Source organism: Idiotropiscis lumnitzeri, chromosome 1 (assembly GCF_059441095.1).
Source record: "Idiotropiscis lumnitzeri isolate Australia: NSW breed Sydney's pygmy pipehorse chromosome 1, RoL_Ilum_1.0, whole genome shotgun sequence".
Lineage (NCBI taxonomy): Eukaryota > Metazoa > Chordata > Actinopteri > Syngnathiformes > Syngnathidae > Idiotropiscis > Idiotropiscis lumnitzeri.
In genome coordinates, this window is record NC_142391.1 from 16,659,891 (window position 1) to 16,678,065 (window position 18,175).

Consider the following 18,175-nt stretch of genomic DNA (forward strand, 5'->3'; position numbering starts at 1 on the left):
GTGTCAGACAATTCCAGCAAACAAAAAGCAGAACAAAACCCAGCACGCACGACATTGCGTACTACGTGTTTGATTTCATTTCATTTTTTACTTTGCAGTGCGCTTGAACAAAACAGCCACAAAAACGTACTCAGCACGGTGTTTCAAAGGGTATCATTTATGAAAAGCAATTATGACAAAATATAATTGAAAAACACCTTCCAATTATCTTGTAGAACATATGCAACATTCCGAATACATAGACTTACTATTAAAACAAGGAAGGTTTTAGAATTGTGTCTTGCACACGTGGACATTCTTATGTAAACGTGAACATTTTAATTAGCTCATAACTAAGGTAACTAATGTCAGTGGCAATCACATAAATAAACAACTTGTTAAAATAATTCCTTCCATCTTTCAGTCAATCAAAACTCCACATGGTTATCTAGGGAAAGACGCAATTTCTTTTTATGTTGTTCCATTTATGTAAACCCCCTGTGGCGAGCCACATCATAGTTATGGTTTCAATCAATTCATTATCACGTTGGACCCAAATAAATGTATGATCGCCTCATATTACATACATACACAACAAATTCATGAATATTTACTTTTGAACTCAGAGGTCAGTAAAAATATTGAATTTTTGCTTCTTTGTGTTTTACTCTGCGTGAAGCACTTTGTTACAGCTTAAACTGCTTTGAAATGCGCGAAACAAATAAAGTTGTTTTGTATTTTTTTTTTTAGAGGGATTGGTATTCAAAAATGCTTGAAATATCTCAACATTTATAAAAGTGAAGACAATTTGCTATATTTGTGAGAAACCTGAAGTTGATGCAAATAATTATAATGTGGTGGGCCGGATCTGCCCCCTGGGCCTTGAGTTTGACACCTGTACTTTAGAGAGCTATTATTTCACTTCTGCATTGCGTGACAACACAAAAGATCATGGCTGACTTACCATGAGGGGAAGTTGCGATACTGTATAAGTCCTTTTGTCCTAAATTCTGTTCATACTTTGGAGAGGGAAGCCCATGTAGATCTTTCAGTTATCTACAATAATGTTCTTCTTTGGTGTATTTGTGAGTGTAATGGCTGTGCTCAGATCAGAAGAGAACAGTATGCTAAATGCATACCTTCCAGGTGACATCATTATTGGAGGACTTTTCCCAGTTCACTTGCAAACTAACAGAACCACAATACCTGGACCTGTCTCCTGTAGCCAGTAAGTGCAACCTTCTCGAAATGTGAGTGCGTCATTTGTAATGTGTATATCTGTGTTCTCATATATTTCAGCTATAACTACCAAATTTTTCTACAAACTCAATTGATGATATATGCTATTAGAGAAGTGAACCAACGCACGCCAAGACTTCTTCCTCACATCAAGTTGGGCTACCACATCTACGACACATGCGGAGATGTCACCTTAGCCATCAGGGCCGCTCTTGAGCTCATGAAGGACAGAAGGTCAGATACTCAAAAGTGTTTTCGACCACCAAATGCTCAGTTGGTGCAGCCTAAAGTGATGGCAGTTATTGGTGAGAGGTTCTCTGAGGTCTCAATTGCGGTGTCACGGATTGTCGCGCTGTCGTCAGTTCCCCAGGTTAGTCTTGATTTTATTTTAAACTATTTTGCTCATACGAGTGAGATCTCAGAATATGACTTGATTCACAGCTCCTGGCGGATGATCTTTTAAATGTTTCATTTTGGAGAAATAAAGCCGAATCGCAGATGTTTCACCAAAGCAATGCCAAGAAACACTTTTTTTTTTTTTTAAAGCAAGTAACAATTTTCAGCAAGAGTTGAAAAAAACTAAAGCATCACCAGGGATGGTGTTTCACCAAGGCTGAAATCTGTGTAGCCCCAGTTTAGCCCCTCCAGCATTTTATTTGACATTTCAAAATAGATTGGAATAATTTTCTCGGCATCAGCATTCCTATGTATCGGTCAAGCTTCCCTTTTCAGAATGGTGGCATTTTGAACGTCATTTTGTTTTTGTTTTTGGTCTGTGGAACATCTGTGATTTGCCCTTTTCCTCCCAAAATTAAACATTTAAATGATCATGCTCCTGTTTTGGTGATTCCATATTTTTAGCCAGGGACTCTGGTTTGCTTTTTATGAGTCAAACAACCATGTTTGGTTGTTGTTGCAAAATCCGGTACGTGGTTTGTTTTTCAGACTGAGTACGAGCGCAAGCTACTATACAAAAAACCTATACCCGATAATGATGAAATTTTTTTTGATATTGATAAAATACAGTATTGTTCAAAAATACAAAATGTTATCGAATGTGGCATTTCATTCAAAGTGTGTACACACAGATTATACTTGATGTACAAGACAATGTAATATTTTTCCCAGATAATTGGCATTGTTTTTGTTTTAATTTCATGAAGCTTTTTCATGATCATCATTATGTTTTTTACAGATTAGCAAGAAGAAGTCACATGACTTTATGGCCTTAAAGCAGAGGTGTTAAACTGATTGCTGTTGCGCGCCACGTTGCGGTTATGATTTCCCTCAGAGGACCGTGACTTGTGAAAGTGTGAAATCATTTTTTTCAACTATTGTCCAATTCATTTTTAATAGTGGTTTGGGAGCACTCTTTGAAATTGAAAAAAAGAAGACAACTTGCAATTTTGGTAAGGTTAGGGTAGTAGATACACATAAAATGGTGTGCAGGGCCCCAAGCTGTTGAAATTGACACGTGAGCTTAAAAGTCAAATGTATGCAGTAAATTTTGGACTCATTTTGAATCGCTTGCCCTATTAAAGGCTATCGCCGTTGCCGAGCAAAAGCGACTAACAAGGCATATTCTTGCATGACGCAGATTAGCTACGCATCAACCAGCGAGGTGCTCAGCAGGAAGTTGATGTTCCCCACTTTTCTGCGAACAATATCAAGTGATGAATATCAGACATATGCCATTGCTGAGCTGGTGAAGCAGTTCAACTGGAAAACGGTGGCCATCGTAGGAAGTGACGATGAGTATGGGAAGTACGGCAGCGATCGCCTTTCACAAAACTTCATGAAGTTAAAGGACGTCTGCGTTGAATTTGTGGACATTCTGCCTGGTTACTTTTCCAAGAACAATTCTGAAACCCATAAGAAGCTGGCGGGTCTTGTGGACACGGTGAATAAATCCACTGCTGAGGCCATTGTGATTTTCACCAAGGGTTCCAATGTTGATATTATAATGGAGGCTGCTATTCAACACAAGCTGAACAGAACGTGGATTGCGAGTGATTCCTGGTCCACCGCAACAATGCTCGCTACGTTGCCTGGTATTGAGATGGCTGGGCAGGTATTTGGATTCAACTCCAAGAGGAATGCAGTGCCTGGATTTAAAGACTATGTATTGTCAATGTTCAACGGAACAACAAACGCCATCCTTGATCATCACCTGACTCATTACTCACTTTGTTCAAATTGGTCAGGGGAAGACAGAGGCGTCAACTGCATATTAACAAATAGCATCCAGGAGACAGGTCAATGCATGGACCTAAAATGCCTGGCCAGTCATTTGGACGAGGAAGAAACGTATAATATTTACTTAGCTGTCCAAGTCATTGTTGAGGGGCTCAGACGATTGCTGGAATGCGACCATCAAAGATGTAAACATCACGCTGACTTCACAGCCCTGGAGGTAATATCAAATTTTCAAATGGCTCGACTTTATTGTTCAACCTGACATGCTAAAGGATGTATCACTCACAAGTCTTGTTTTATAAATCTTGAGAAAATTAGCAATTTGGATCTCATTATTAAAAGGACATCAGTCAGACGGAGGCTACAAAATAATTTCCAAGTGAGATATCTAATGGGACAGAGACATCATGGATGACATCACCATTTGACAGTTTAAGGGTTGAAGATTTTATACGCAGAGCATAGCTTTTTTTTTTTTTTTTTTTTTACATCTACAGGAGTCAAAAATTAGGTGCTTCATGAAGCTTAATTTGTCCATCATTGGTAGCAGGGTTTGTCTAGAACGGATCCTGTTTTGAAAAACCCGCCATGGATAGCGTAAAATGTATTACACGCTACAACAGTGTGATCGCTATATAGTTTTCAAAACTGGTGCTGAACCGCAGTTTGGTACACAAAATTATTGCTCGGTAGCAATTTTGCAATCGGGGAGCTGTGGGCCAGGGAATGACATGCATACAAAAACAGCAACGCTACTGTTGGGTCGAAATTGGGCTTCATTCATTAGCTGTCAAATGCCGATGCCCTCATGTCTGTCCAAACTATTCCTGAAACAAGTATGTCAAGAAAAACAAATAGAAAACTGGTCAGGGAGTTCTTAAAGGAGAAGTCAAGTCAAACATTTTCTTTACAATAATATGTTCTATGCGACCCCGAGTAGTCTGAACACAGCGTTGTGGTTAATGTTTCATTTGTGGAAAATGAATTTAGAAATAAAGTCCATCTATTTTTATCCATCTTGGGGGCGGCCATTTTGCCTCTTCGATCCATAGTCTTTACTTTGAAGGAAATAGTAAGATGAGAAGTAAACGAAATTAAATGGATGAGACCTACGTGTATGCAGTATTGATTGTAAATATTTGAATATATATTACTTTCTGTAATTAAATATATACATATATATATATAAAATATTAAGTAAGTATATAATATTCAACACCTTACAAATATCTCTCTATATATTGATGCCCATCTACTTACTTAAATTATTTTTTGTCTCCATAGCTTCTAATGGAAATAAAGAAAGTCAACTTCACTGTGGAAACGACCCATATCTTTTTTGATATTAATGGCGACCCCAGTTTAGGATATGACATATTATATTGGGACACTACGGCCGAGACAAGAGATGAACGCATCAAAATCATTGGCGAATATTGGCCAAATGGAAATATCGTGCTCCCACAGGATATTGTGCGAAAAATGCAAAGTGTGAAGGTAACCTTGAATCTTTTATCATGAGTCAAAATCATGAATCGATGCGCTGCGTTCTGATTCATTTGCGTTCTCAAACAGTTGACTCTTTACAATTGCTCTAAAACCTGCGAACCTGGACAAGAATTAAAGAAACAGAACGTACAGTTGCAATGCTGTAATGATTGTGTTCCATGTGCTGAAGGAGAATATTCTGCGGGACAAGGTAAGAATTCTAATATCATGCTTGGAATAGGTGTTGATGCGTAACATGTTCATGTCCTATATCCTTTTTTTTTTTTTCAATTTCTATTGATAAAATACAGATTCTCATCGGCTTTTTAGAAACTAGGTACGAACGAATTGTTTGCAAACAATATTGCATGATATAATTATAAATAAATTATCAATAATAAAAAAAGATGAATATGTATATCATATTTGTGGATTTATTATGTATAATATATTTCATAGATACATATCTACTATTTTATAACCTGGGCCGTGTGCATATTCGTAAAATACAGCAAAACCAGCTTTTTGTCAGTAAGCACCTATGCTGCTCAATATCGTGTTGTTTTTTTTTTTTTAAAGGGTGGGCATAATTTTCTATCACTGAAACATGCATACATTTCTCCCTACTCTGTGGTGATAATCGTTTTCATCGACACTTCACTTCAAAATGATATGTATTCTGATATGTGGATGATCCTAAATAGAATATTCAGTTTTTCAAAGTCGTAACTCACACAGATCATGGATTAGATTTTTTTTTTAAGCATTTCCACATGGTTGATTTTGTAACTTTAATAGTAAACTATTTAAGATAATAAATATATCAATGTAATATTTTTATATTGAGTGAACAATTCAATTGTCCAATACTTGTTGATAATAAATGCATTTGCTCCTTCAGGCGCAGAGTGTAAACGTTGCAGAGACAATGAGTATTCATCGCCACAGAGAAATGGATGTTTGGAGAAAAAAATTGACTTCCTGGGCTGGTCAGATCCTTTCATTATCATGTTGTGTTTTTTGAAAGGCGTGGGCATTATTTTAACACTTGTGTTTGCAGTCTTGTTTGCGATCCATCGTGGCACCCCCATTGTGAAGGCTGTGGGAGGCCACTTGTGCTTTTTGGAGCTCTTTTCTTTGCTAGCGTGCTTCTGCGTCACGTTTAGCTTTCCGGGGAAACCCTCCGCGGCCTCCTGCATGATTGGCATGCCGCTCTTTGGAATAGCCTTTTCTTTATGTATCTCCTGTATTCTTGCAAACCTGCTCCAAATCTTAGTAGGTTTTATGTTTGACTTGAAGACAAAGTCCTGTCTCAACAAGGTCAACCAGCCAGTGGCTGTCGTGGCCGTGGTTTCCGGGATCCAGCTGGCTCTGTGTGTGCCGTGGCTCTGCCTTTACCCTCCGTCGCCGACATGGAAGAGTTTAAACAGGACCATCCTGTTGCAGTGTCATAAAGGCTCCACTGAATTTTTCATCGCTATGTTAGCCTACAATGCACTATTGGCCCTTATTTGTTTCCTGTTTGCATTCAAAGGGAAGCAGTTGCCGGATGTGTATAAAAATGCGAGTTTAATCACTGTTAGTATGCTGCTGTATTTGATCATTTGGATCCTCTTCATTCCCATCTATATCAATTTGTTTGGGGCATACAAACCAGCCATTGAGAGCGCTGCCATTCTCATTTCTAGCTATAGCATCCTTTGTTGTCACTTGGCACCCAAGTGTTACATTATGGTGTTTAAGAAGGAAATTAATGATGAGAAAGCCATTGTTGAATATATTCGGAAGCATTATGAGAGGAAAGGGATCTCTGTGGTTAAATGATCCCGTTAACCTCTGTTAAGGAAATAAAACAAACTGAATTCTCATAAATAAGACACAGAGAGGTTAATCTTTTTGATATGTTGAAGTCCACATGAATTTTGATCACCTTTTTTGGAGAGCGGAGGGTGGCATGGCCATATTCCTCAAATTGGCGTTTTTCCAAGTCGTCACTTATTTCCTAACTTCTCCAAAATGAATGGATTAAAAAAACGACCAATATTAGTTTCTTGACCAAAGAAATATATAAACTGAGTTTGTTAGTGAAAAACAGCTGGATAATTCCTTTGAGGGTACCATAATTTTGTCCAGACCTGGGTCAAGAGTTTGTTTTTATAAAATAAAATAAAAAAAATCTGTCGAGCCACTAAAAGTGTCTTATCAATGGCAACATTACATAACATTTTCAAGTGTATTTTTTGCAGATTCAAGTGATTTCATGCAACTAATATAGTAAAGTCAGCGATACGATAATCCTATACTGTAAATGCAGTCATCCTCCTCCTAACGGTACCTTTGGCCCTTCGTTTTTAGACCACATAAGGGAACCATGTTCACTAAGATCCAACTACATTGTTATCAGCGGTCTATGTATGCAAGTTTTACAGAGAGGATATGTTGTGGATGTCTACGACCAATGCAATGATTCAGTTTCTGTACAAATGATTACGCAAGACAGTAAATCGTCAAAGAATTTGTAGAATGTTAGTTTTGTTTACGAGCATCAACTGTATTCAAGAAGTACTGTGAAGTGAATGGCAACATTGACTCATTCACTGCCAGCCCAGGTTAAAAAAAAAATGCATTTTCTGACGTACATATCCGTCAATGGCAGCGAAAAAGTTAAATAATAACGCCATGACATTTAAATGTCTTATTTAAACATTTGGACCCTCTGAAACCACAAGATGGTGGTGTCGAACCATTGTGCAAATGCCTGACTGGTTTTCAGCTTCAGATCTAAATGGCCATCAGGCGGTAAAAGATTGAGCGATAATTCAGTTCTGCACCACTTTATTAAAAAAAATACAAAACTTGCTAACGTTTCCATAGGAAAGCATCATGAAATTGCAATCCCATCTCTTTTACAACCCACATGTTCTGCTTTCTCGAGGATACAACCACAAAATTAAACGAGGAGAGAGGCAGTATTGTCTTTTGAGGCCCTGTGGATGAATGTTAATTGATAAGATTTGGTTTGAGCAGGGTGCACCCTACAGTATAACATGACCTTCATGAAAATGAACAGTTTCAGCAAGGAGTTTGATGGATACAAATATTTTCCCGAATAAGCAATTACATCATGAACAGTCAGACAATATGTTCATTTTCCACATTTAAATCAAGGGTTCCGTGAAATTGAGACAATGGAAACATTCAACATACATTATAGCAGCCATTCTTGAATGAAAGCATTTAGCCCACCAGCTAATGGAAAATTATTAGCTTCCACACAGAACACAGAAATGCATGCAACAATATACCTCTCTCCTTCTCCAAGAAACTGGCCGAGATCCGTCACATGACAAAAAAAAACAACAAAAAGCTGCTCCTGTAATAAAAGGCAAATAATGCATGTTCTATTGTTGTGAATTATGTCGTCTTTAAACCACATGGGCCTGAGGGGCCTTAGAGGGAATCTCCAAATTGCTCTCTCTTCCGCAGCAGGCTGGAACATCAAACATGCATGATTCCACGGGAACCGGCAGGCCCTGGGAGCAGATCTGCTGTACAAGTTGCCTAAAACCAAAACAGTGACAACAGATAAAATGAGCATCGGCACAGAACATTCAACACAGCGCTTGCATGACTTGTACTAACCAAGCAGGCCGCGAAATGACGTAGTAAATGTCGGGCTTCTGAAAGCCATTGAACGTAGAAGAAGCGGCTACAGTGTAGGCACCCATATTCTCAAAGAGCAGCCAATCGCCCACATGCATGTCAGGCAGGTTGCACTGCTCCACGATACGATCAAGGCCATCGCATGTTGGGCCCCAAATACTGCAGGGATACATGGCCTCATCTGGCTTGGGCTTCTACAGAAGGATAGAGGAGGAGTTAAAAACCACTAATGTGCCCTCTTCTTCCCAGTCATCAAGTTGATTTTTCAACTTACCTTGTGTAAGGTTGGCAGACAATGAGCATGGTCATACAGAATGCAGTTGAAGGAGCCATACACTCCATCATTGACATAGTACATGAGGCTTCTGTCACTGATCCCTTCATCTTCCTCTGCCATGAACGCAAAATGAAAAAAGACAAAAAACTAAAGATCTCAATTTCATCACTTATCAGAAATAGCACTGCATTTCCAAAAACAAAATTGGCCTTACCGTCATAGGCTGACTCATCATCTATGAGGACCTTTTTAGCAATAATGTTGACAACCAGGGTGTAAGCAGAGGCCACATAAAAGCGACCAGGTTCAGCAATGATCCTCACACCACTTTCAGCAGGGAAATATTTATCCAGAGCTGGGTTGATTACTGCGGTGATCTACATAGTGGAAAATAAAAAAGAAAAGTCTGAGGCAAAGCAGGAATTGAACAAGAACTTATACCAAGTAAACAAAACAATACCTCTTCAAATTTGAGCTCTGCATCTTCTGAACCAGGAAAACCCCCTCCGATGTCCAAAAGGTTCATGCAGAAGCCCAGATCAAGCTAATCAGAAGTAGTTCATTTTAATAAAATCATACACTTCATTGGGCACAATGAATGGAATCAACAAAGGCCACATAAAGACTTAATACTGCAGCCTTTTCAAAAGGTCATGTTAGCAACTGATTTCATTTAACTTCTTGTAGCAGTGCACTAAAACAGAGAGGCTCCTCTCATTTGGCAAAAAAAAAAAAAAGAAAAAAAAAAAACAAGAGCTGATATCCTCCAGTATGACGAAAACATTTGTACACCAACTACAACTATTGATACTACTTGGACCTCATGAGTCTGTGCAGGTATATCAAGTTAGTGTATGACATAATCTTCACTCACCCCCATATCAAAGACACAGCGGGCATCTGCAATAGCCTGCTTGTAGGCCTCTGCATCAGTGCAACCACTGCCAACATGGAAGCTGACACCGATCACATCCAGCCCCAATTCCTTGGCCCTCTCCAGAAGGCCCCGACAAGCTTTAAGTTGGGCCCCAAACTTGATACTCAGGCGGCAAACTGCCTTGGAGTCGTCTGTGGCAATACGCAACACTAGCCTGGAAAACGAAGCACAAGGAGTTCAGGCAGGACTAATTACAGAACATTTGGCAAAGTCTTTTATGATTAGGACTATTGACAGAAAAGCCCTACTTAGCATTGTTATGACAGCGAGCCACTTTCATCAGCTCCATTTCACTGTCAAAGGTCATCATCTGGACCCCGTGGGCAGAAGCATACTTGATCTGAGAGACCTGTTTGCAAGGGTTTGCGTAGATTATTCTGCCTGGATCCACTCCCAGAGACTGAACAAGATGAATCTCAGTCTGGAGGGATAACATGCAAAAGCAGCCATTAGCTTTCAATTGTGCCATGAAGAGCAAGCCACATTTTTCCCCCAATAATCACCTTGCTTGCACAGTCAAAACCAGCTCCCAGTGAGGCCAGTGTCATTACAACAACCCGGCTGTCATTGCACTTGACGGCATAGAAAGGAGAGACGCGAGGAAGTGCCCTTGCCCAGCGCAAGTGCTTCTTCAAGACATCCCCCAGGTCACACACATAGAAGGCATCCCTGTCGTCCTGCAAGATGGAGTAAAATGGTTTGGCACACATCCGTCATAAAATCGAAGCGCAGCAGAACATATTGCCTTTCCTTAAAGCCAGTACAGGAATTTCTTATTTACCGTCATGGATGATTCGTTGATCTTCTGCTCTACAATATCCTTGGCAGAAAAGCCCTCCTCAAGGAATGAGAAATCAAACTCTGTACTATTCATGGTTGCAGAAAGCCCTTTAAATCGTCACTCAGAAACTAGAAGAGAGTAGCAATGATAGGTAGTTAATTATATACTGATTACTGAGCTGTGACAAAATAGACACAGGGTAAAGGAAAGAGCTAGTGCGGCACTTACTTGGATACAAAAGAGATGGAATTTTTTTTTTAAATCAGTTCCTCAGGTGCAGGAGATCCAAGGTGGCTCACCAGTGAAGTTAAACCCCTTTAAATAAGCCTCAAGGCCAGGGCCTGTTGAGCAGACAGAGTGTGTTCTCCTGGAGTGATGATTCTGATAAGAGAAGAAAAGGGCATTACAATTATTGCAGCACTTTCTTGAAAGGGAAAAGAGAACTTTCAGTGCATGTAGTTTTTAAAATCAAATATATGACTATGTGTTATACCAAATAGACATTATCCTAAAAAGGCCAACAAATGTTTTATGAGTTGTGCAACGTTGCATTGGAAAAAAATTTAAAACAACTTTACTGAGTCAGTAGAACTTGACACCATATGCACACACACGCGCACAAAAATCTATTGAGAAGAGGCCCCGCCCAGAATCGAATCCCTCCAATCGGCAAGAAGATACGCCTTCATTTTATATGAACGACGTCAAAAACGACTAATGGAAGCCGAAGGAATTACGTAAACGTCAGTTTGCCGGTTCCGTTTTCCATGCCATGAGGCGACTGTCGACTGAACACGCGAGCTGATCTTAGGCGTGACTCATATAGCACGATTTACAAAATGTTGGCGAGAATTAAATCAATTGTCATCATGTTAACGCAAGGCGGCTAGTTAGCAATGTGCGTTCACAAGACGACAAACGAGCAAGAAACGAACTGCCTACAACCACTAACTGTTACTTGAAGCCTACATTGCGTGGTAATCAATACTCAAGTTAAATGCCGTTTTATATTTAAATTGGCCGTCAAAATTTAACAGCAAAAAAAACGTACACCACAGGGGGTGTTAGGGCCATTCATTCTCACTAGTTCAGCTAGCTAAAAATTCTGTAAAACACGATGCACGACTCCACCATAAAAAAAATGGACGTCTTACCTTAAAAAGCATTTACAAAGAGTTTGTCCATTAGACTCACGCGCTGGGGTGTAAAAAACGGTTTTCTCTAGACAATGGAGCCGCCGCTTGCGATACTCCTCCGGTACTTGGCTGAAACTGAAGTGGACGCAGTGGACGTCCCGTCCTGCATTTATAGGGAGCTCGTTGCTACGGCAACGTAGCCAGCTGAAACCGGCCTCCCATCCACGTAAGAACCGGTTTGGACTTGTCCCCCATCAACATGGTGGACGAAGAAGACAAGAGAACCACCGTTAGCAATCATATACATTCTTTTTATTGTAGCAGGCTTTATCCGGCGGAGATAATCGTGTTTTCTTCTGAATTTGTCAACGTATGCACGTTTCGACTTTCTTGTCTGTACAGGAAAATCAATTTTGTGGTGAATGATTATATTTTAAGCATTATAATAAACATTTATGTGGCAAGATGATCATAAACATTAGCAGGTTCATACCTATTCCAGGTGTTAAGTATTTATCGAATGAAACTTGTAGTAGGCTAACGTGCACAGTAATGACAAGTAATTGTGTTTTATATTATTCTCCATATGCATATATATTACTCAATTTGGATGTGGTGAGTTGTGAGGATTATTTATGATCTGCACTCTACTTTGCCCCACCTACACATACAGTGGTTAGCACTTCTCTTTGTGCTACAAAGACAACGCACACTTGCCACACACACAGTAAAGCTAAAAACACAACAAATTTGACATGCGACTTGCACAACACACTCAAAACGCTCTGTAGTGGCACCAACTGATAAAGACACAATTGGAGATTTTATCCGAGGACACCCTTACACACCCACACAAATGACAAGGAAGGTTGCAGGATGCTGGACAACACCAGAGACCACATGAGGATGTTGGACCGGGAGAGGAAGATAGAATTCAACCAACATGACATAAGAAACTGTGTAGTGTCAGGGAGAGTATAAATTGTGAGGGCTACATTTTAGGACTTTGTTTTTTCTGGCTGCATTCATTTTGAATGCGGGTCTTGGCTAAGATAAGAAAGCTAACCCAGATTTATCTGACTTTTACAATTTCCTGAACTCCAGAAAATTAAAGAAGATATTGGAACTAATTTTGATCAGTTATTGAGTCTTTCTATGAACAATTTCCTTCTTGAAGATAAAATGACCGTGCAAGTTAATTTAGTTAGTTTTGGGTTTATTCCCTGGTAATTTGCATTTGCTTGGTGACACTGGTTAGATACAAAGAGCAAGACACTTATCAAGCAAACAGTATGTATTTTTTCTAATCTGTAGAGTAACTCAGAGTGAAGTACTTTAATAAATGTATTTTTTTGTGATTAAAATTTGCAGTAGTGAAGAAATTCAGAGGTTTGACTTTTCCGACTTATTTGGTACAGTTCCTCTGCAACAAAACATAGTTAGACCATTACTCTTTCCACCAAAACAGAACACTAATTGTTGGACTAGTACCATTTTTTGATAGCGCATGATTTGACTCTAACACTCACTCCTAGAGCCAATTTAGAGTGTTGAATTAACCTACTATGTGTGTTTTTTGGAATGTGGGAGGAAACCAGAGGACCCAGAGGAAACCCATGCAGGCACGGGGAGAGCATGCAAACGCCACTCAGGAAGGCCGGAGCCGGAATCGACCCCGCACCTCTGCACTGTGAGGCCATCGTGCTAACCGGTCAACCACTGTGCCGCTCGATCGTGGTTAAATGCAAGCCAATTTGCTCTTCACGTGTTAATCTGGGTTTCTCTGATTTACTGGGCAGTCTGAAGCCTGCTGCTGACTCTGACTGACAGCAGGATGTCAAGAGCTCATTCTCACTTACTGTAAAGGTTCTTGACCAGTCTGATGAGATTAAGGAAGGTCACACAAGGACTCAGATAGCAAGCTGTCAACCGTGTGCACCTGGCACATGACAACCATAGTCTGTGCTCCATACCATTGAACAATATCTGCGTTATTCCACCAGGCAATATTTAGGCGTCTATGAACAACTTGAGTCATAGGAAATATTTTAAATTTGTGGCATTGATGTGGGAAGGATTTTTTTTTCACAGGCCCTAATTCCCAAGCAGATATAATTTATTTAGAATATATATACAAGTCAGGAGTGGATATCAGGTAGTGAGCATTTGGATGTAGGCTGCCTGAAGTGACCAATGTGAAGTCCAAGGAGACATAAATGCAAGCAAATGAGAAAAACTGCTCTAATATTTGTTTAATATTTAAAAAAACAAGGAAAGACAGAAAAAAGAAAGCAGTGGTGAGCCTCACATTCGACTTGAAAAGAGATAAACTCATGACCAACTTGTGTCCAAATGATGGGAGCAGAAACATAATGAGAAGGAAAGGGACAATTCATGATCCAAAGTGTGTGTCATATATTGCGATGCTTGCATGTGGATGCTTTTCACTTACTGGAGGCAACAAGAACCACAAACAAGAAGAAACTGAGGGTGGGTGCAGTGAAGCAACTCTGATGCCTGGGCAGGAAATGGGCCCTCAAATGAGCACTAATTAATTTGCGAGCGCATCTTTGATATGTCTTGGTCCAAATCACAAGATTGCAGCTATTATATGAATTAGTAAGGCTAGGATCAAATATTTTCTCTTGCTCCTCTCTGTCAGCTCTTCTAATGTCTCTATCTTTTCTGTGTAAAGTGCTTGATTACCATAAAACAAAGTATTACACTCGCTTTCTATTGTGCATAATCACAAGCATGATGAGATTATCAAACCCTGATGAGGGACTAAATTGTACAGTGCCAATGCTGAGTGCTACCTGCATCAGTCCTAATTCTACATGCTTTAAGTGCCTCAAACGTGTACACCAAACTAGATTGAGAACACCGTACATATGATGACAAGCACATCTGAGACTCAATTTGGGATTCAGTGGAGCCAAATTTAAAAGGTAGATTGACAGATTATCACGTGAGGAGCGGACTTCACACCCAGAAGCAGACATGACACGACAGTTGAAAAGTAAAATATATAATATATCAATATATACGAAATTACAAAGTCACTCCAGAGAGCAGGGCTGGGTTGAGAAGACATGGAAGAAAGCTGCCCTCACATCAGGCCTATATGACATAATAAAGGAACAAAACAAAAAAGAACTACAGCAACTGCATAGCAACAGATAAATAAAGATACGTCAAGAAACAAAGTTATAACACAAATTTCCCTTAGTTTGACGTCAATTCGTTGAATCAAAAGGAAATTAAAAGAACATCGACAAAAATAAAAAATATTCAAGCACTTTATAATCACGCAACAATTAAAAGTGCCATTTAACAGCCCTCTTGACCAGAATTGGAACGGCAAGGTCAATTCTTTTGTTTTGGTTTGGTTTAAATTTCAGATGAATATATAAATATGAGACAAAAGTTCCGGATTCCAGTGTTTATTTCATGGTATTTAGATCTAGATGTGTTTAATAACTCGGGACAGAACTAATTTGCACATGATGGCAACAGCGATAGCTCTGAAATCTACAAAACAATTTTGTCTGGCAATTTACAAAAAAATGGATACAAACTAATGGGGAGAAGCATCAGAATGCAACCAGACAATGACCCAAAGCACACACCACCACCCTAACCCTAACCCTATAGAGCAGGGGTGTCAAACTCATTTTTGTGGACGGGCCACATCGTAGTTGTGGTTTCCCTCAGAGGGCCGGCCCATATAAATTGATTGGAAAGCCAGTTTTGAAATCAGAAGCCAGTAAGTAATTGTTCAACAATTGTTCAATTTATTTTAAAAGGGGAGGATTGGTAACAAATAAATGGCAATATCTCATATCTCAGTGTTGTTAAAAGTGAAGAAAATATGCTAGAAACAGGAAGTTGATGCAGATGATTTGCCCTTTGCGGGCCACATAAAATGAGGTTGCGGGCCAGATCTGGCCCCCGGGCCTTGAGTTTGACACCTGTGCTATAGAGGATGCTTTTACCTCCTAAAGAGGAGACTGATGAGGGAAACCCCGTGAAGCAAACAAGAACTGAAAGAAACTGCAGTAAAGGCCTGGAAACTAATTTTAAATGATGAATGCAACTGTTTAGTAAAGTTAATGAGTCGCAGGCTTGATGCCGTTATAGCAAGTAAGGGTTACACCACCAACTGATTTTCAATTTAAATTAATTTTACAAATTCCATGTTCTCAACTTTTGTCCCATACTCATCTTTCGACCTTGTCGTTCCGATCATTTTGGAGGGGACTGTACGTGAGAGCTACCTTTTTGTCACTCTGTTAATGTTCCATAAAGCTGCTGCCAGCAAAGTCTAAGGTTAGTTGTTCATTTAGCCCGTTAAATCGGTCAGGGGGTCAGAGGTTAAAAATCACAGGTGTTTAGCTGGTAAAATCCCAGGAAGTCTTGACCTCAAAGTACTTAAGTATTTGGCCTACACTGTTATTTACAAGTCTGGACTGCCAAGCACTTGCCTGGCTGGCGTAGGATCCAAATTAGCAGATGCTATTCGTGGTATTTATTTGTCTATTTATCATGTTGAATTAAATGGTTAATGTGCACGCAGAGCCTTAAGCAGCATGTGGACACACTGATAAGTTAATCACATTAAAATTCTCTGGATACGGCAGACAACACCCAGATAGTCGGACTTAAAAACAAGCAAGCGTGACTATCAACTATTGTGCAGTAGTCTGTTTTGCACATTTAAAATCTGAAAAAATTATAATGATAAGGCTATTTATTTCCACTAATAATAGGCGGCCTGGCTCACTGTAACACTGCTGTAAATTACAGCAGATGTTATTGTGATGTGGCAAGTAACATTCCAACTTGTGCAGTAAATTTGTTTTTATTGTTCAGTGTCCTGCAGTTACCCGATAAGAGCTGGAAAAAAAAATATTATCAACTTCCCTAACCAGATCAACCCACTACAATGAATAATAAAAAAGCTTTATTCATTTTCAACGAATAAAATTAAATAACAAACATTCGGTGTAGCATTGACACTATTGTACAAGTCAATTTGGGGACAAATTATTGGATTCTGAGGTTGCAAGTTTTGGAGGTTTTCTGTTGCTTTGCATTTGTCAATTAATGGGTATGGTTGATGCTCTGGAGAAAAATACCGGTAACAATAATATCAAATAATAGTATCAAGACGTGCACGCATGCCTCGTGCTGATATTGTTTTTATCGACAGTATTTAATCAGCTCCATGTAGAATAAACGTCACGCAGACTTATCATTCTTTTCCTTTCAAGGTTTAGTTCCCGAAGATTTGTTTGCATGGCAATGCATGGACAAAAAAAAAAAAAGAAGGAAAAAAAGTGATCACATTTTGACAAAGACAATTTTTTTGCGCCATTCTGATCTAGTCTGAAAGATCGGCTAACTGCCGACATCAGCACATTTTACTCCTTTGATCCTTTTGGAGAAAGAACACACAGATTGACGCACGGACTTACTGCTTCACTGTAGAGGCTGAAAAAAGTAAACAGAGAAAGAAAAAACATTGCACCCGCAGATGATTACAAAGATGACCTGCACAGGAATTTGACTGGTTGTCTTCTGTTATCCTAATGGAGGTTTAAGTGACCTTTAGATGAGATTTATTTTTTCATTTCTTCACAAACAGTGCATTTTGAAGAACATTTACAAGTAAACAGGCCTTATAGCCGCAGGATAATTTCCATCTGTAATTCAGACAGGACTGTATTTGAGTTGCTACGACTACCGCTTCGTCAGCGTTTTTCATGTCAAAATTACTTTATCAGCAGCATACTTTTGAATATTAATATCAGAGCAAATGATGTAAATGATATAACAGATGATGAAAATGACAATGGTCCGGGGATGGAACCTTGTGGAACACCAAGAAAACACTCCAACAATGAGGATTTTACGTCATTGACCTGCAAGCACTGCTTTGTTGGAAAGACAAAAGAAAAGTTAGAATGGGATAATTTGTTGAGTAAAAAATGATGGTTAAAAGTGTTGAAAGGTTTTTTATTAAATCAAAGAATACAGCACCAATACATCTATTTTGATCCGGAAAACAATTCAACTTGCATAAGGCGTAGAGAGGTCTGGCTAATCTTCAGATTATAAATGAGATGACATTTTTTTTTTTTTTACAGTTTAAACTTATTTTTTTCCAATTAGTGACTATTCTTAAAGGTCAGTCACAGAGAAATGTGACACGCATTCATGAATAAAATAAATATGCTCATAAATCCTCTTATTAGATGTGTTAATATAATTTTAGTCAATATTGAATTTCAGACTTTCTGACATGGTGAAGCAGCCGTAAATTGTGCTCCCACAATTCTCGCATATACTAATGACGCAATCTCTTTCTAGACGCGCTGGTTGATCGTCTGGCCTACATTGAAGTCGTAATTTGTGGTATGAAATACGTTTTTTGACACCATCTGTACCCGCTTTAAACTGTACTTGTACAACTAACC

The 18,175-nt window shown here is 39.2% G+C and overlaps 2 protein-coding genes across 2 annotated transcripts; one reads left to right on the forward strand and one right to left on the reverse strand.

The window, feature by feature from the left end:
* Positions 1-1,013: 1,013 nt before the first annotated feature.
* Positions 1,014-6,809, forward strand: LOC148343434 (G protein-coupled receptor family C group 6 member A-like). Its single transcript, XM_088307360.1, has 6 exons — positions 1,014-1,207; positions 1,279-1,588; positions 2,816-3,631; positions 4,699-4,911; positions 4,990-5,113; positions 5,804-6,809. Exons 1-6 carry the CDS (start codon positions 1,044-1,046, stop codon positions 6,724-6,726), a joined length of 2,550 nt encoding a protein of 849 aa, XP_088163486.1. The 5' UTR covers positions 1,014-1,043; the 3' UTR covers positions 6,727-6,809.
* A 911-nt stretch (positions 6,810-7,720) lies between these two features.
* Positions 7,721-11,875, reverse strand: odc1 (ornithine decarboxylase 1). The gene is made up of 11 exons (XM_088291688.1): positions 11,715-11,875; positions 10,789-10,941; positions 10,561-10,688; positions 10,283-10,456; positions 10,028-10,200; positions 9,717-9,933; positions 9,303-9,386; positions 9,057-9,219; positions 8,840-8,955; positions 8,545-8,759; positions 7,721-8,463 (listed from the first exon to the last, which is right to left on the reverse strand). Exons 3-11 carry the CDS (start codon positions 10,651-10,653, stop codon positions 8,328-8,330), a joined length of 1,371 nt encoding a protein of 456 aa, XP_088147814.1. The 5' UTR covers positions 10,654-10,688; positions 10,789-10,941; positions 11,715-11,875; the 3' UTR covers positions 7,721-8,327.
* Between the last annotated feature and the right edge of the window lie 6,300 nt (positions 11,876-18,175).